This window comes from Xiphophorus couchianus, chromosome 7, assembly GCF_001444195.1.
Source record: "Xiphophorus couchianus chromosome 7, X_couchianus-1.0, whole genome shotgun sequence".
NCBI classification, from domain to species: domain Eukaryota; kingdom Metazoa; phylum Chordata; class Actinopteri; order Cyprinodontiformes; family Poeciliidae; genus Xiphophorus; species Xiphophorus couchianus.
Window position 1 is genome coordinate 37,356,972 of NC_040234.1, and position 19,972 is coordinate 37,376,943.

Below are 19,972 nucleotides of genomic sequence, written 5' to 3' on the forward strand. Positions count from 1 at the left end.
CCTACCCATGTTTCACCATGCAGTCTGAATGCAAACTCTGAACTTTGACCCAGAGAGACGAGCGCGTCCGGTCGGAGGACTCGCTCTTCTTCTTACTTTGAAAGAAGGAGAAAAGTTTTCGGACTCAAAAGTCAAGAAGACCGTGCGGCGGTGGAGCAGAACCTGCTCCTGCAGGCTCCAGCAGCGCAGCAGACTGTTGTCTTTAGACCAGCCAGACATTTCTGCTGCTTTAAGCCTGATTGAGCCTTTTGTTGTGTGACTGAGGCAATCATGGTGACGCTGCAGCGTCTTGTTCTCTGTGAATGTTGTTGGGATTACAGCTGAGCGAGGAAGAGGAGAGTTTCCCTCCATTCACACAAACCTTTGACTGCCGCCGCTCTTCGGGTTAAATCTCCGGATCAGGATGAGATCTGCTTCTTTAATCAAGTTTTGTTCTGGTTGAAGATCTCCTAAAAAGATCCAGTGAAGGTGAATTTCTGTCCCCTGGATGTTGAGGAAAACAGGAATCTGAGCTGGAACCAGAACATGTTTTTATGCAGCATTGGGTTCTTCTGTAGACTCTGCATGTTTCAACAAGTCTTATTTAAGACTTTTTAGGACCTTTAAATGCCTCCATGAATGAAATTTAAAACTGAAAAAGTTCCTGCTGCTTTACAATCAAGCAAACGTTGTGACGTTTCTGTTTGTGTCTCTTGGCGTTGAGCTCCTTCATGACCCTACAGCTGTAACCCCCATAGGTTTTCCGTTGACGCTCCCGGCCTCGTCCGGTTGGCAACAGGAAAGAGCCAGTGACAAAAACAAACATTATCCAGCCAACTGGACGTAACGGCCACATGGGAGGCCATGTTGCTCCTCTCCATTCATTTCCTACGGAGCTGGCATGATGAGGCAGCAACCTGGAGCTGTCCTCCGGCCAAGAGACCCATAACTTTCACGCAGGGGAAATTTGGAAATGTAAACATGCAGAAAGGTTTAGCGACGCCACCAATCCGGGCCTAGAGAGCGCCGTTGTCACCATGGCGTCCTGCATGTTGGGTTTCACGATTGCAAAGGACACTATTGCCGTCTGAGTGTCGAGATGAGGCCCAACACATTTGCTTTCACCAGTGGAGCGTTACGCCGGTGCTTTCCCGGCTGTTTGAGCGACTGACTCAGAGTCGGCTGCCTCCCGGTGATCCAGAGTGTTTGCTTCAGAGGCGGAACCAGAACCCGGGCCGGTCTGCTGCCTGGTTAATAAAGCGGAGCTCTGGAGGCTCGGCTCCTCTCGCTGGACGCGGGGTGAGGAGGGCTCGGCAGGACCGTCCATCACCCAGACAGCTGCGTTGTTCTGCAGGCTGCAGAGACGCGTCAGGGTTTGATTTACGGCCCGGCCGCTCTGAGCCGAGACACGGAGGACCGTCGACGTCTGACGTCTCAGGTGAGACGAGGACAGACACACGGCTGCTTCCTCAGGAACCACCGACGCTCATCGTTTCCTCGCTTTCTGACGCAAACCAGGACATTTTCTGGAAATGGACTTTAGTTGTTCTGATTTCAGAATAAAATATTTTTAAATAAATTAGATTTATGATCAAAAACATGAAACTGGAATAAAAATGATTAACATGCAATAAAGTCGAATTATTTCCTTAAATTATAATAGAATAAATTTGAGTGAATGTAGAAATATAGACTGAAATAAACTGAGTTGATTAAACAGGAAGTGAAATGAGAAGAAGACAGAATGCTTCCTGTTTATCTAGACATGAAATATAACAGATATTAATAACCAGAGATAAACGTCACAGGGAACTTAATATTTAACATTTAATGTAACAACAGACTGACTGAAATGTGGTATAAATATTATTATTTATTCCTCCTTAAACTTTTCCATATTTTCTCACATTACATCCACAGAAAATATATTTTATTGAGATTTTATATGAATGACCAATAATAAGCAAACGTTGAAATGAACAAAATGTTATCTGATTTCACTGAATCAGAGTAAAACTGAACAAATTGAACTCTAATATATATTATATATATAATATTATATAAATGTTATTGCTGTAATAAATCTGAGCAGGACACAGAATCACCGTCTGAGTGGAGCTTTGGAAACAAAGAGGCCAACAGGCGGGGGAGGGGAACAGGAAATTCCAGCAGGAAGAGTTGGCTCGGTTCCTAACGACACAGCGCCGCGCCAACATCTACACACACACACACACACACACACACACACACAGCTCAGAGAAGAAGCGACTGAAACTCAAGTGCCGGTTCTCCAGAACCTCATGAAACCCAAAGGGTCTCTGGATCTGGATGGATCCACACGGAGCCTCCAGGGAGAGTAAACAGTACCGGGTTCGGGCCAGAACATCAGATCTCTGGGATGAGATCAAACTCCCCAGGAACTAAAACCAGAACCTCAAACCGGAGCCGGACCCTGGACTAGTCTGTCTAACAGAACCAGAATACTATGGTATATGATACTGTACTGTATTCTGTTCTGAGCCCGGTCTTGAGGTTCTGGTTCTGATGGTTTATGGATTATTGATGCTGTTGAATATTTGGCTGTTTTCTGATTCAGGCGGAAGGATTTTTCCCTGATGAGGTTCGATGATTAAAATCTCTCCATGTGGGCCTCAGGCCTGTGTTTACATGTGGTAACCATGGCACCCTGATCGCTTCCTGTCCCGGCCTGTTTGTGGACCCGACCCGGCCGGTACCTCCCTGTGAGCCTCATCCATCACGGAGCTGCTGCTCCGCTTATCATCTCACCTGAGCAGAGGGAGGAAGCAGCAGCAGCAGCAGCAGCAGCAGCAGCAGCAGCAGCTCCAGCAGCAGCAGCTCCAGCTCCAGCAGCAGCAGCAGCAGCAGCAGCAGCAGCAGCAGCTCCAGCTCCAGCTCCAGCTCCAGCAGCAGCAGCAGCAGCAGCAGCAGCAGCAGCAGCAGCAGCAGCAGCAGCAGCAGCAGCAGCAGCAGCTCCAGCAGCAGCAGCTCCAGCTCCAGCAGCAGCAGCAGCAGCAGCAGCAGCAGCAGCAGCAGCAGCTCCAGCTCCAGCAGCAGCAGCAGCAGCAGCAGCTCCAGCTCCAGCTCCAGCTCCAGCAGCTCCAGCAGCAGCAGCTCCAGCAGCAGCAGCAGCAGCTCCAGCTCCAGCAGCAGCAGCAGCAGCAGCAGCTCCAGCTCCAGCTCCAGCTCCAGCAGCTCCAGCAGCAGCAGCTCCAGCAGCAGCAGCAGCAGCAGCAGCAGCAGCTCCAGCAGCAGCAGCAGCAGCAGCAGCAGCAGCAGCAGCAGCTCTCTTACTCTCAACAAAACTACAAATGAAGCTTAAATGAAACTTGAATCAAATCTTAACCTCTTGCTGCTGACGGGGGAAACGTCTCTGTTGGTGACATGAGATCCATGAAATGACCGACGTGGATCGTCTGGTTGTGGTGGGAACCTTCAGACCTCTGATGAAGAGCTATGAGCTGCCAGACCCAGCAGCCCCTGATTTTTCGCCTGGCGTCTCCCAACAGAGCCGGAGCCATCGATTGATCAACACACGGGTCGGTTCAGGCAGGAAACGATCTGGAGCCAAGAGCGGATCCACCGGACCCAACTGAGGATCAGCCGTCAGAAGATGGATGGATGCTGAGTTTCTGAGAATCTGTGCTTTTAATGCATTGTTGCTGCAGCTGCTCCAGTTGGTTCCTTACTGGTTAAACTGGGAAGACTCCCACTGGGAACCAGTTTAGCTGCAAACACAGATGATGTTTCATTGCAAGATTAAATGCTCTGATGCTGATGGATTTCTTTGTTATTGTGTTTTTAACCTTGTCATTTTTTTATTTGACAATTTGAATCATGATGTTGTTGGTGTTTGTGACCAGCCTGCTGGTCTGCTGCAGCGCCCCCCGCAGGCCACCCACTGACTCTGCTGCTGCGCGCCGCTCAGGGGTCTTTAATCCGGCCCAGTGAGCGGCTTGGCAGCGCGGTGCCAGTGACAAACCAGTGCTGCTGTTTGGTGCTGCTGCCGCCGTCACTAAGCTCCGCCTCCAACGCCGATCCTCGGCCTCTGACCTTTCCTCCTGGGTCAAACTGCTTCCTGTCTCGTAGATCTTTTCTGCCTTGAGTTCCAGCAGCAGGGTCAGGGGTCGGGCTTCAGGGTCAGGGTTAGAAGCCCTTCAGAAGCCAAAGGAAAACAAATAACTGCCGTCAGGTCCTGGATCGGCCCACTGACCCGGTCCACCGTCACACCGGGTTCGGACCTGCAGTTCTTCTGCCGCCTCATGAACCTGGATGACCTTCATCGGCCCAGACGGCCCGACCTCCACCTGTTGCTGTTAGCGGGTTCCTCTGAGGAAACCGGGTCACTGCTGCTGATCCGGATCACAAGACACCAACAATCGGCCCGAACCAGCAGCCTCGGCTAAAAATGACCAACAGAACCGACACCGACCACTGCAGCAGAACCAAGGATTTCTAAACAATGAGAACTTCTGGACAATGGAGCTCATAAGAGCAGCTGGTATTAATAAAAGAGATGAAATAATAAAGATAACCAACCGGACCAGAAATCAAAAAAAGATGCTTTGAGTTTTGAGCTACAGGTTGAGCAGAACCGACCCGGTCCTTAATTACAGGTTTTCCTCCAGAAACGAAACATTAAAACCTGCAGAGGAAAATTACAGTTTAACTGAGAGGAAACGTCAACAAGTGGAGAGAATCCTGGGAATCCTGGGAATCCTGCTGATCCGTGGGAAAAATCACCTGGACCCACAGCAGCATGAAGCCAGCCGGTTCTGGTTCCGACCCACTGCAGGTTCTGGTTTTTGCTTCAGCAGCTCAACTTTGAACTCATCCAGAAATCAGAAGAAAATATGAAAATAAATCAGAAGTTCAGTGAATTTTAAAATTATTATTTCTGAACCTTTTGATCAACATTTTAATAACGTCTGTAATGTTTATGACAGGGGTCTCAAACTCGCGGCCCGCGGGCCAACTGCGGCCCTCAGGACGATAGTTTGTGGCCCCCGCCTTAATATGAAAGTTTAATGATAGTGCGGCCGCGTGTTTGACATAATTGGCACTTTTCAGTGTTGTGTGCGGAGCTGAATTAACTTACCAATCACAGTGGAGTATATTGCTCTCGGGGGCGGGACATCGGCCGGGCCTATTTGCATTTTCTATTTGTCATTATTTGCATGCGGTACATGCGCAATTTCCATGGCCGCTCCCGCTTCACGTGCTTCAGCATCCAGTCTAGACCCGGAAGTTGCTGATCAGTGTAACGTAATTAAGGTTAGGCGCTGTAACGCTTGGGTTGTGTTTAAGGGAGGAGAGGAGGCGGCAGATTCGTCAGGACGGTCAAAAACTCCCAACCACACTGGTACTGGGAATTTCCCAGTGTTGTCCTTTAATAAATACGCTCTTCACCAACCTTACAAAGCCGGTTCAACGGCTGCTATATTATCAGACATGAAAATTGAGCAGCGTCCAAACAACCCGTAACATTACTAAAAGTTAGGGAGCTAACATGTCCGTCTAGCACGTTTCTCCCACGCTCTCTACAGAGAAGCCGCGGCGCATACTTCTGACATCATTAGCAATACTAGAGTATCTTAAAGAGACACTACACAATTACGGCTGTTACAGCGCCTGACTACGGCCAAATATGGTAATAGGCAATCAGAAAGGTTCGGCTGAGGAGACCATGTGTGTGAATGCGGCCCAGCCTCACCCAGACTCTACCTCCAGCGGCCCCCGGGTAAATTGAGTTTGAGACCCCTGGTTTATGACCTCATCGATATTTGGTTTTTACCACATTTATAACAATTTTTCTCTGTCAAATAAAGAACCTGGTAAGTGAGTTCTGTTTGACCCGGTTCCATCGGGTTCTGATCAGCTCCATTTGGACTGACTCAGATTTCACTGATTTTCACAAACAAACTACAAAGTTTTGATTTTTAACAATAATGCGATAATAACTGGTGGTGTCATGAAAGCGGTACCGGTACCGACCCGATGCTCTGACCCGGTAACGGTTCCTGGTGGGCGGGGCCAAATCTCACTCCATGTTACTAAATCTGACAGGTTGGATTTGAATAGAATAGAATAGAATAGAATAGAATAACTTTATTCATCCCAGCAGGGAAATTATTTCGCAGTTACAGCACAGAGACAAGACACACAACAACCACCACTGAGTAGCAATTGTAGACAAAATAAAAATAAAATATAACAATAAAAATAAATATGAAATATTGTAGTTGCATATTCAGAAATCATTTTAGCAGATTTTCAGCAATGAGGCTGAAAATGATTATTATTTTGACTTTGTTTTAAATGTCTGCAGCAGCATTAATAATTTATTAATACAGATGGCCGGTAGGCCAGCAGAGAAGAGCCGGTTACTAACTACTCGCTTGCAGTACTTGGAATAGGCCAAGTACGCTGAAACCCTTGGGCTGGACATCCCTAATAATAATAATCATAATAATAATAATTGCACCAAAATATCAGAGCTTAATGAGGAAACTATTTCCCTCCATGCTTGATGTTTGGGTCGGATCGGGTCGGTTCCGGCTCTGCAGCAGTCCTGTCTGTACCTGCAGCTGCCGGGTCGGGGATGACCCGCTTTGCTTTGAAGCCCGAGCCAAGAATTCACAGGAGCAGCAAAGAGCGCTGGGAAATCACCAGACAAACAACACACACACACACACACACGCACACACACACACACACACACACACGAAGCAGACATGCTTCTCCCTCTGTAGCTCATCGATGCTAACAACACGCCGCAGGAGCTGAAGTGGAAAACAAATCAGGATGCTAACGTTGCTAACGTTGAGTTTGACCCGGAAGTGCAGGAAGATGCTTCAGTCAGATTCTGGACGTTTCTATCTATGTTGTTGATTTTGTGTTTCCTGATGACATGTAAAAAATAGCAGAAGCTAATGCTAATGTCGCGGTGTCTTCTTCTTCTCCTTCCAGCTGATGGCTGTGAGACTCGCTAACAGCGAAGCCCTCAGTTTCTGATTCTGCTGCATTTTATTCCTGTAAAGTTCGACCACGATGAGCAAAGTGTGATGTGACATGAAGTTCATTTAAGTCAACAAAATTGGGAATATTTTATGTCAATAATTGGTTTAAAAGACTCACAGTGGCTCATGGGAAATCTGAGCTAACGTGAGCGGTTAGCATGCTAATGTTTACACTACAGGCAGCGAAACGCTGCAGCAATAAATAAAAGCAGAAACTTATAGGAACCAGGATCGGGTCTCTGTTAAAACGGGCCGGTTGGGTTTGGACCTGCAGCCGGGCCATCCCTGGAACCTTCCACAACTCTTCATCGTCCAGAACATTTTAGGAGCTTTGACCCACAGAACCGCTTTGTGGACCAGTTCTGATGTAAGATGGTTCATTTCTGCTTCATGTTAATGAAGGCAGAAGGTTCTCCAGAACCTGTGAACCCTGCAGGGACGCCGTCCAGGTCTCAGCAGGACGGCGTCTCCCCGTCCAGTAGGCAGCAGGGATGGTCAATAAGATTTCCTGGAAGCTGTTTGCTTCTCCAGTGTCAGACTTTATTGAGCCGCTGGAACGAGAAGCTGCAGGATTCCACACCTGACGGAGCCGCTCCCCTCAGGTTTCGGCCCAATCCAGGGCTGGCTGAGAAACCAGGAGGACGAGCTGCTGCAGCCGGAGGCCCGGGCTGCAAATACCACAAATATCAGAGTTCAGGATCAGATATTTGTCAGTTTCCTTTCATAAAGTCGCATATTTTACAGGAATTATCATAATGCAGCAGAACTGGGAGCAAAGAGCTTTTCTAACCAGATTCCAGTCAGTTTTTCTAATATTAATGTCTCACATTTAATACAAATTTTCCCATTTTCAGGACAGAGAATCGTGTCTTCAAATGTTCCCTCTGGATCTGAACAACTTTACATAAATTTATTGGTTCATGTTGACGTCTGAAGCTGCAGGAAGGAAACGTTTCTATGACGATTACTGCAAAAATGTGTGTGTGTGTGTGTGTGTGGCGGGGGGGGGGGGGTACCACCGGGAAAACCTTTAGACTCAACCTGCAACGCAGAATCATAGAGTCCATGATTAATCTGCTGACCTTTCCCAGTCTAACCAGTAAGACTGGATCCATAGAGAAGCTGGTGGAGGTGGGCGGAGCTAAATCAGGACAATCCAGCAGCAGACTGGAGATTGGGGTCAAAGTTCACCTTTCAGCAGGGCACCACCTTGAACCTGCAGCCAGAGGTATTATGGGATGGTTTAGGTCAGAGCAGATTCATGGTTAGAATGGTGTAGTTAAAGTCCAGACCTGAATCCAACTGTGGAAATTCTGTAACTGCAGCACTGTCATCAAAAACCACCAAATGTTATGATCATGTGACCCGATGGCGGTTCATGTGACCTGCCGGTCAGAATATGTGAAGGAAGCGGTTCCACATGTGAACACCTGGAGGACCCAGAGGACTGGCTGGGAGTCGGGTTGCCTGCAGGCGTACGTTGGGACGCAGTGAGACAGAAGGACAGATGAAGGACAACCGGTCCCAGTGTCCCTTGTCCATCGCGCTTCCACTGAACTGGTCCGGCAGGACCAGGCCCGTCCCCCTGAGACATGAGCAACCTGAGCTGCTTTCACAACAGACAAGATCCTTAATCCCAGATTAGCGTCTGCTCAGGATGTTGTTGCATTAAGGGATCGCTGTGAGCCTCAAATCAAAAATCTTTGTTTGTTTTGCTCACAGATGTAATTTATGGCTGTTAGCTTGAAGCTAACCCATTGACGCTAGCCGTGTCCGTCTCACTCAGCAGTCCCTCCTCCACTTCACCGTCGCTTCAGTGACTCATGATAATCATAATCACTGGCTTTGTGAAGCTACTTTAGAAATATTAGCAAGAAATGTTCCAGAATTTTTAAACTCCATCCAAAATCAACATATCAAAGATAAAAAAGAAGGAAAAAAACAAGCAGACAGTTTTACGGTTTAAAGATCTTCCATCGTTCTATTTTTGTTACTCGCTGCATCAATGTTGGACTTTAACTTGATATGAAGCAAGTCTGACAATGTCTGTCTGTCTTCTTCTCCCTGCAGGGGGCATTTAGCATCACTTCAACTCAGTGTTTTTTTGTGGGAACTTTGCAATAATGGCGCTTCCAGAATCTCAAAACCAAGAAAAACTGGAAGGATTTGAGAAGGAGCAGCAGCCTGGAAATGCCTGAAACACTCAGATGGTTTCCACGCCTTCTTCCTGAAAGCCCCGCCCACACGCTGATGTATGGACACTGTCCTGGCGTCGTCATGGCGTCGCCACCGTCATGGGGGATCTGGGTGTTTTAACTCCTTCACTTTTCATGCAGTTTTGCTGAAAAGCTGTGTTTCGGCGCCACGTATCCATGGAAACAAACAATAATTTGTGATGTTGAGCGTTTAGTAAAATACACGCTTCACTTTGATGCTAAAGCAGACGCGCCTGACGCTCAAAACGCGTTTGGTGTGAACGCACCGTTAGCCTCCAGCTAGCAGCAGCGGGAGGAACCGTCCTACTGCTACGGTCAAAGGTCAAAGTGGACAAGTTAGATGGAGTGCGTCCTGCCCTGCCATGCAGCTAAAGTCCAATCATCACCCAGTAAAAGTTTTGACCAGGTTTGGCTGTCAGAGGGGAAATACTCAGCCTGACTATCTGAGCTCATAAGGAAATAAACCTGATAATTACAGAGAAAGATACAGTTGATAAAAACGGAAAGGAGAACAAGAGACAGATAAAAAAAGGTATGAAGGATAAATAAATACAGTACATAGAGAATGAATAGAGAACATTGTCAAGTTTTTCTTAAGCATGTTCTCTCAAATATGTAGACATATTCAAGATGTTCCAGTATTTCTTTAATAACCATTAAATGTACAGTAATCAACCGTTCTGCAGACAGATCAAAAAGAAAGCAGCGATGCACTGATTGCAGTTTTCTGGCCGATCTTTAAAAACCCTGACTTGCTGATTTGTTTTGTTTGTGCAAAATATAGTGAAAAAGTCACTAAGTTGTGGTGACTGTTGTAAACTGTGCAAATAGAAAGTTGACCTGGTCTGTGTTGGCAGAGCAACAGGAGACAGTGGCTGATAACTGCAGGGGGCCACACACTGGCTCAGGCCCGGGGACCCACGCCCTCCTAGGTCCGGCCCTGTGTCGCACAGACAGTACTGTAACCAAAGTCTGCAATATAGTGACGCAACACTCAGAACGATCCGAGTCCTCTGAACGATTCTTTACTGTGAACGATAGTAAAGAGCCGGTTCTCAGTTCTTTGTTTTTGTAATGCTCTGCACACTATTATTATATTAAAAATATAGATTTATAGCCTCTGATTGAAGACTGTCGCAGTCTGTCTGTCTGTTCTGAACTTTTATAGAAGCAGTTAGTTCTGCATATGTACAGTCTTGTGTTTGCATTACTGCTAATATGTTTTTGTTTATGACCCTATCATCACCAATATATTGACACTTTTCAATTCATGGTCATGGAGAGTCCTGGAGAAGCCATGGAATGTTTTTTCTAAATACCAGTGGGAACCTTAAGTGCAAAATTCTGTCACAACTGAAACCATACAACCACCCAATCAGACGGATCGCTTTCATCCAATCAGCGTATTCATTGGATGAAAAAGAACCAATCACAACCAACATGTCAAAATCCTGTAGGAAGTGCCAGAAATCACCAAACTGATGTGCAGAAAAACACGACGATGTGCAGCTGAGGAGAGAAAACCTGCTCTGTTCATTTCAGACCACATACTGTAAAACCCACAGGAAGGATTTCCAGTTTGGACTGGGCTGGTCCTGGTCAGAATGTACAACCCGTACTGGATCGTTCTGACACAGAGCAGACTGATGGTTCTGATGGACCTGATGGTTCTATTGGGTCCGATGGTTCTGATGGACCTGATGGTTCTGATGGTTCTGATGGTTCTATTGGGTCTGATGGTTCTGTTGGTTCTGAGGAACCCTGCCGCCATTTGGCCCCGGCGTTGGCGGACTCTCTCTCTGCCAGTCCGGTTCCTGTGGTTCTGCTCAGGCGGCTCCTCCTGCAGCCTCAGTAATTCATAACTCTGAGGCCCAAACTGGATCCTCCGGCTCATTATGAGTTTTCTTCGCTCTAATGTAAACATGAGCTCTCGTCATTCTGGGCTCTCCGGCCCTCATGGGGTCCAGCTGCTTTTCTCTTCAGCAAGGTTATAAAAATTCAGCCTACATGGCACACTGTGGTCATAACAGCATCGATAATTCATGCATGGCCATCTCAATATTTTCTTCTCTTGTTTGAAGAACTCGAGGTTCCTTTTGTGAAGGTGCCAGCTTCTGGACCGGCCCAGTTTCTCTTCAAACATCCCTAAACAATTAATGATGGCGGGCCACCAAGTCCATCATTAGGTGCAAATACAGCCACACTGTCATACGACATCTTGTTAGCATTTCAAAGACGACCCCCGCCTAGCCTCTCTCCTGCTCCACGCCGGCCGTTGCCAAGCCAAGCAGGTTTTAGTAATTCATGAAATTTACACTTGGGAGGTGAGACAACCGTCCTTCGCCCTCATTAGAGCATTTCTGTGATTTCTCATCATAGATTCTCTGACAAGTCGGCTCCGACTGTGGGTCGGACTCTTTTCATGAGCCAGCTGGCTTCTCATCATCCCACACTTCCGGTTCCTGCAGCGCACATCAGCCACAACAACTAGAGAAAAACTAGAGAACAACCAGAGAACAACCAGATAGAGAACAACCGGGGAGAGAACAACTGGAGAGAACAACCGGAGAGAGAACAACCGGACAGAGAACAACCGGATAGAGAACAACCGGGGAGAGAACAACTGGATAGAGAACAACCGGAGAGAGAACAACCGGGGAGAGAACAACCAGAGAGAGAACTGGATAGAGAACAACCGGAGAGAGAACAACCGGAGAGAGAACAACTGGAGAGAGAACAACCAGAGAACAACCGGAGAGAGAACAACCGGGGAGAGAACTGGATAGAGAACAACCAGAGAACAACCGGAGAGAGAACAACCAGAGAACAACCGGATAGAGAAACACTGGGGAGAGAATAACTGGATAGAGAACAACCGAAGAGAGAACAACTGGATAGAGAACAACCAGAGAACAACCGGGGAGAGAACAACTGGAGAGAGAACAACTGGGGAGACAACAACTGGAGAGAGAACAACCAGAGAACAACCGGATAGAGAACAACTGGGGAGAGAACAACTGGATAGACAACAACCAGAGAACAACCGGGGAGAGAACAACTGGGGAGAGAACAACTGGATAGACAACAACCAGAGAACAACCGGGGAGAGAACAACTGGAGAGAGAACAACTGGGGAGACAACAACTGGAGAGAGAACAACCAGAGAACAACCGGATAGAGAACAACTGGGGAGAGAACAACTGGATAGAGAACAACCGGAGAGACAACAACCGGGGAGAGAACAATCGGAGAGAGAACAACTGGAGAGAGAACAACCGGGGAGAGAACAACCGGAGAGAGAACAACTGGGGAGAGAACAATCGGAGAGAGAACAACCGGGGAGAGAACAACCGGAGAGAGAACAATCGGATAGGGAACAACCGGAGAGGGAACAACCGGAGAGAGAACAGTCGGATAGGGAACAACCGGAGAGGGAACAACCGGATAGAGAACAACCGGGGAGAGAACAACCGGAGAGACAACAACTGGATAGAGAACAATCGGGGAGACAACAACCGGATAGAGAACAACCAGAGAGAGAACAACCGAAGAGAGAACAACTGGATAGACAACAACCAGAGAACAACCGGAGAGAGAACAACTGGATAGACAACAACTGGAGAGAGAACAACCAGAGAACAACCGGATAGAGAACAACTGGGGAGAGAACAACTGGATAGAGAACAACCGGAGAGACAACAATCGGATAGAGAACAACTGGGGAGAGAACAACTGGATAGAGAACAACCGGAGAGACAACAACCGGAGAGAGAACAACCGGAGAGAGAACAATCGGATAGGGAACAACCGGAGAGGGAACAACCGGAGAGAGAACAATCGGATAGGGAACAACCGGAGAGACAACAACTGGAGAGAGAACAACCGGGGAGAGAACAACCGGAGAGACAACAACTGGAGAGAGAACAACCGGAGAGAGAACAACTGGGGAGAGAACAACTGGATAGAGAACAATCGGGGAGACAACAACCGGATAGAGAACAACCAGAGAGAGAACAACCGGAGAGAGAACAACTGGATAGAGAACAACCGGAGAGAGAACAACTGGGGAGAGAACAACTGGATAGACAACAACTGGAGAGAGAACAACCAGAGAGAGAACAACCGGAGAGAGAACAACCGGATAGAGAACAACCGGAGAGAGAACAACCGGAGAGAGAACAACCGGATAGAGAACAACCGGAGAGAGAACAACCGGAGAGACAACAACCGGAGAGAGAACAACCGGGGAGAGAACAACCGGAGAGAGAACAACCGGAGAGACAACAACCGGAGAGAGAACAACCGGGGAGAGAACAACCGGAGAGAGAACAACCGGAGAGAGAACAACCGGGGAGAGAACAACCGGAGAGAGAAAAACCGGGGAGAGAACAACCGGATAGAGAACAACCGGAGAGAGAACAACCGGAGAGACAACAACCGGAGAGAGAACAACCGGGGAGAGAACAACCGGAGAGAGAACAACCGGAGAGAGAACAACCGGGGAGAGAACAACCGGAGAGAGAAAAACCGGGGAGAGAACAACCGGATAGAGAACAACCGGAGAGAGAACAACCGGGGAGAGAACAACCGGAGAGAGAACAACCGGATAGAGAAAAAACCGGGGAGAGAACAACCGGATAGAGAACAACCGGAGAGAGAACAACCGGAGAGAGAACAACCGGGGAGAGAACAACCGGAGAGACAACAACCGGAGAGAGAACAACCGGAGAGAGAACAACCGGATAGAGAACAACCGGGGAGAGAACAACCGGAGAGAGAACAACCGGATAGAGAACAACCGGGGAGAGAACAACCGGAGAGAGAACAACCGGAGAGACAACAACTGGAGAGAGAACAACCGGGGAGAGAACAACCGGAGAGAGAACAACCGGAGTGTCTACCTCTGCTCATGCCGGTGGGCAACGGTTTCTTAGGATTCTCGGAGAAGCTGCTCCCATCCGGACCAGAACCTTTGACCTCCTTTTTGTCCATGCTGCTGAATCCACCTGGAGAGTAACAAGACACAAGTAGATATTAGACAGGTAGATATTAGACATGTAGATATTAGACAGGTGGATATTAGACAGGTAGATATTAGACAGGTAGATATTAGACAAGTAGATAGATGATAGACAGTTGATGATGTCGGCAGGTAGACTCTGTATCTGCAGCAGGACAAGAAGTGAAGCTGTTCTCTCTGGGTCAACTTTCAAAGATTTTAATGTGATGATTCCAGGATGATTATAGTTATTTATACTATATATATATAGTACTTTATATATATATATGTCAACACGTTCTCGTGTCGGACATTTTTTTATACCTATTACTCAAATTATTACTTATATTATTTTAACAATATATGTGGATTTTTTGTAATATTTCTCTTTTCTTTTCAACTTGTTTTGTTATGGTTCTGTGCAGAACTTTGGTTCCGTTTGGAACCTGTTTTTAAAGTGCTATAGAAATAAACTTGACCTTGACAAAGCCACTTGTTAGACTTGGTGGGAGCAACAGCATCAGTGGCGGGTTGAAAGGAGATTCGCTCCCGACTCCTGGGTCAGGGTCAAAGGTCAGCGCTGTTTGATGAAGGTCTGACTGTCTGTTGGAGCTGCAAGAAGTCGACTGAGTGTTCTCTGCCACATTTGATCCATTTCTGACCAAAAACTTCAGTTTTATTCAGAGCAGTGGAGGGAAACAGCTCAAGTCTTTAAACCATTTATAGAAGTAACAATCTGAAAAGTGTGGCATGCAATTCACTATTCATCCCGTCTGCGTCAGAACACAGTAAAGCCTCCTCTGCAGCTCTGCTGGGTTCATTCTCCTTTAGATCAGACTGGATGGAAAACACCAGTTTTCTTCCCACAGAGTCCTGAATCTGCCCTAGTCAAAGTCCAAATTCAAATCTGGACTTTGACTAGGCCATTCTAACCCATGAGCCTGCTCTAAACATCCCATAACACCTCTGGCTGCATGTTGAGGGCAGTCTCCAGGTTTTCCTCCAGGACTGTCCTGGGGTAGATCTCTGCAGCTCCTCCAGAGTCGCCATGGCTGCAGCTATATTTCACGAGTCACTTGACTGTAGAAAGATTTCCAAATTGGACTCTCTTAAAGATTTGGGAATTGAGGTAGAAGGTCATGAACAAGCTCTGACACAAACTCCCAAAAGGAATTATTTTATTGACCTTAAAGAGCTTCTATCTGTAATATTCACTGATTATGACTGTTTAATAATTGTGGGAGATTTCAACATCCATGTCCAGAGAGGCACTTTAAAACTTTGTTCTGACTCAAGATGTTAAATCTGGAGCTGATGATCAGTCAGGATGTGACTGATGTTTGATCGATTCAGTTTTATCCATCAGCCAAACATTTCATCACTTCTTCAACACTCACCGGCCACTTTATTGGGTACACCTGTCCAAGTGCTCATTAAGGCAAATGTAGAATCAGCCAATCATGTGGCAGCAACTCAATGCATGTAGGCATGTAGCCAAGACAATCTGCTGCAGTTTAAACTGAGCATCAGAAAGTGGAAGGTGATTTAGTGACTCTGAACGTGGCATGGTTGTTGGTGCCAGACGGGCTGGTCTGAGTTTTTCAGGAACTGCTGATCTGCTGATGAGTCTTGATTTCTGCGGCGACATTCAGAAGGCCTGGTCAGAACATGAAAGCATGGATCCATCCTGACTGGTGTCGACGGTTCAGGCTGGTGGTGGTGGTGTGGCACACTTTGGACCCATTAGTACCAATTGAGCATCGTGTCAACACCACAGCCTTGAGTGTTGTTACTGACCATGTCCATCCCTTTATGACCACAGAGTTCCATCTTCTCATTGCTACTTCCAGCAGGATAACGCACCAAGTCATAAATCATGTCAGACTGGTTTCTTGATTTTGAGTTCACTGAAGTCGACTCCACAGTCACCAGACCTCAATCCAATAGATGTGGTGGAACGGAAGATTTGCATCATGGATGTGCAGCCGACAAATCTGCAGCAACTGCATGATGCTATCATGTCAATCTGAACCAGACTCTCTGACGAATGTTTCCAGTACCTTGTTGCATCAATGCCACCCAGGATTAAGGCAGTTCTGAAGACAAAAGGGGTCCACTTGGTACTAGCCATGTGTTCCTAATAAAGTGGCCAGTGAGTGTATTATAACCATCTAGAACAGTGGAGCCCAAAGTGGGTCCTGGAGGCCCGGATCCTGCATGTTTTATTCTCTCCCTGGTTTTAGTAACAACCTTCTCAGCAGGTCAGTGTTCTCTAACGATCCATCATTGGATCCAGGTGTGTTAAACCAGGGAGAGACTAGAACATGCAGGATGCCGGGCCTCAGGGACCCACTTTGGGCCCCCCTGATCTAGATAATCATTTCCATTCTAAGATCTTTGATTCCACTGAACCAATGATACCTGAGAAAGAAAGACTGGTAGCCATCACTCCACACTAAACACAGGAAACATTCTTTACAGAAATAAACAGAAACACGAAAAATGCTGGAACTTTATTTTCAGCAGTGACAGAATCACAAACTATCCAACCTGAAACACCTGAAACACCTGAAACATGACCTGCAATGGATTTACCAACAAATTTATAGAGAAAAATATAAAAATCAGAAGATTAATCTGCACATCCACACTAAGTCCAGTAGCAAAGCTAAAGCCAAACATAAAAAAATTACCCAATTTCAACTACTTAATTATAAAAGCCTAGAAGAAATGATAAATCAATTAATCTCCTCTTCCTATTGTCTGGATATCCGACCCACAGCTTTCTTTAAGAAAGTCCTGCTTTCATCCCAAATGGTCTGATCTCCACAGCCGCCTCTCATCAGGCGTTTTAACCGGTACAATCGTTCTGGATGAATCTTAGCCCATCGCCAACCTCCGTTCATCAGCAACGTTACTGGAAAATCTGTTAAACAGCCGCTTCCAGTCTGGTTCCCATGGTTACCGCAGCACTGAGACCGGCCTAGTCCAAGAGTTTAGTGACATCCATATAAACACAGATGGTGGAAGAACCACAGTGTTGGTTCTGGTTCTGTTGGACCTCAGTGTTGATCATGACAAATTACTGAACCGACTGGAAAACTGGGTCGGACTCTCTGGTCCATATCCCAACTGGTTCCAGTCCAACATGAAGAACTGGGATTTCTTTGTTTCAAAGCAAAACTTCTCATCAAGAGGTCAGAGGTCAGACGTCACATGTGGTGTACCCCAAGGCTCCATTCTAGGACTTCTCTTATTCTATATCTATATGCTCTCACTGACTCAGGTTACAACAGGAAATAAGATCAGTTACCATGACGACACAGATGATACACAGCTCACGTTATCTCAGTGAGATCTAGAGAAACTCATCCAGTCGCATTGAATCTGTCCAACAAATCAACCCTCCAGCTGGAGCTGATCCAGAACGCTGCTGCTGGAGTTCTGACCAGAACCAGGAGGATAGAGACATAAACCCAGTTCTCCAGAACCTCCACTGGCTCCCTGTAGCTCAGAGGATAAACTTTAAATCCTGTTAGTTTATAAATCACTGAACGGATCAGAACCACAACACATTAAAGATCTGCTGCTGCTGCTGGATCAACCTTCCAGAACCCTCAGGTTCTGGTTCTGGTTCTGCTCTGCACCAAACGAGGAGAAGCAGCTTTCAGCTTCTATGCACCACAAATCTGGAACAAACTTCTAGAAAACTGTAAACCAGCTGAAACACTGAGATCCTTTAAATCTGGACTAAAAACTCTAAAAGTTGTTTAGATTTGCTTTTGAAACCTAATCATGGAACATTGATCAATAATCTGATGTGACTGTAAAAATACAATAGTTGACTTTGTATTTTTGTGTTTTTATGATGTAAAGCTCTTTGAAATGCCTGAAAGGTGCTATACAAATGACCTTTGACCCGGTGACATCAGAGTCACCGGGTCAAAGGTCACCTTGGTGACCTGGTCCTCGTCCATCTGTAGCCAAGAAACGTTTACCCCCTGTATCTAAGGTCAATCTGTTTTGAGTAGAGTGGATATCTGTTTACTACTCTCTACTAAAAGAACTTCAGACCGTTGCATTTTAGTTGGATGTAATTTGTGTACTGTCGGTTGCTGTTTTTGACCTGGTGACATTATAGTCACCAGGTCAAAGGTCACCTGTTGGTTAGAATTAGATGCTGAGAACAGATCAATGTGTGGATGAGCCAAAACTTTCTGAACAGAAACTGAGGTTATTAATAAGGAAGCATATAGAGTTCTATATCTAGAGTTATAAATCTATCAGGTAACCCTGCTCCCTTACCCTAGGGTTAGAGTCAATTCTTCCAGCTGTAAACCAGAGGCCAGGCTGACCTCTGACCTCTGACCTGAGCCTCCAGAGCCACATAAACCCGGTTCCACCAGCTGCAGAACATTTCTAATGTCTCAGATCAGAGAAACTCATCCGACGAGACTTTAAATCCTGCTGGTAGTTTATAATTACTGACCGGATCAAAGATCTGCTGCTCTCAGGTTCTGGTTCTGGTTCTGGAGGCAGAGCAGAACCAGAACCAGAACCCAACATGGAGAAGCAGCATCCAGCTTCTATGCAACAAAATCTGGAACAAACTTCCAGAAAACTGCCAACCAGCTGAAAGCCTGAGTTGCTTTCAGGCTAAACCAGCTGGTTGGAGTTTATTAGTAACAAGTGAAACGTTGATCAAGCGTTTTGATGCGTATTGATGATTTTGATGATATTTGACAAAATGTAATGTTTACTGCTCGTTTCATAATTTGTGACTGTCTTTAAACCGCCTTGTTGCTGAAATGTTCCACCCAAAAAAGTTGACTAGACTTGCTCCGATCCGTCCGTGTCCTGGCAGGTCTGGACTCGGCTGGATTTTTCCGAGTTTTATTCTGAAATAAAGTAGTTTGGCTTGCTATGAAGACTTGAAGACGTGACGTGTCAGAGGACACAGTAGACCGTGTCAGTTGTGTCATAAACCTGTTTGAGGCATTTTTAGCTGAACTGAACTCGTCGCTAAAAGTCCAGATCAGCATCGTGAGCTGATCCTTCAGCAGTTGATCGCTCAGTGATCTTCTGAGCCTGAATGTGTGAAGAGCTGCTTTGGCTTCCTGTGGATTTCCAACATGTCGCCCTCCAGCGAGAGCCGCGGTGCCGGTCACCTGTCAGGGCGCCAGGGTAAGCCGATTAGAGGTGGGCGACCAGCAGCTTTAGGAAGCCTCCTGCCCGGAGCGTCCAGCAGTGAGCCGCCTCGGCTGGGTAACGGTGACTCCACAGCTCTGCCAGCAGAGCGTACCTGGTGGCTCAGAGAGGAACAACCAGCGGCCGGCGGTCTCAGGAACATCTGGCAGCTCCCTGCAAGCTGCTACATCTGCTGCTCTCTGGTTGGGTCTCTGAAACAGGAGCCAGGTTCTGGTGAAGCGTTGTTGGGCCGGCGCCCCAACGCTTCACCAGAAGGAATGGAATCGTTTCTTGTTAAATTCAGGGAAACTGGAAAGTAAATCTTAAATTAGCTTTGAAAAATGTCCTGAAGTTCACCTGTCCTTAATTCAGCGTCCCAGCAGACCGGACCCGAGGACAGGGATGTCCAGCTCTGACGGGCGGGTCCAGCTGTCAGGAAGCGAGCGGACAGATGGCGTCGGCCAAAGGTGAACCAACAACAAGGCTGCGCTCCTTCTTCTGTCTGCTGGTCGGCAGGGCGGCCCGACGGGACGAGCGCCTCCTGATCCCACCCA

The 19,972-nt window shown here is 46.9% G+C and overlaps 1 protein-coding gene across 2 annotated transcripts in view; it reads right to left on the bottom strand.

The window, feature by feature from the left end:
- Nucleotides 1–19,972, bottom strand: part of gli2a (GLI family zinc finger 2a) — a 76,791-nt gene that overhangs the window by 41,273 nt on the left and 15,546 nt on the right. For both annotated transcript variants that reach the window (XM_028022755.1, XM_028022756.1), the window contains exon 2: nt 14,134–14,238. In XM_028022755.1, coding sequence (XP_027878556.1) covers nt 14,134–14,224 — 91 coding nt within the window. In that variant the 5' untranslated portion in view covers nt 14,225–14,238. The remainder of the gene's footprint in view (nt 1–14,133; nt 14,239–19,972) is intronic.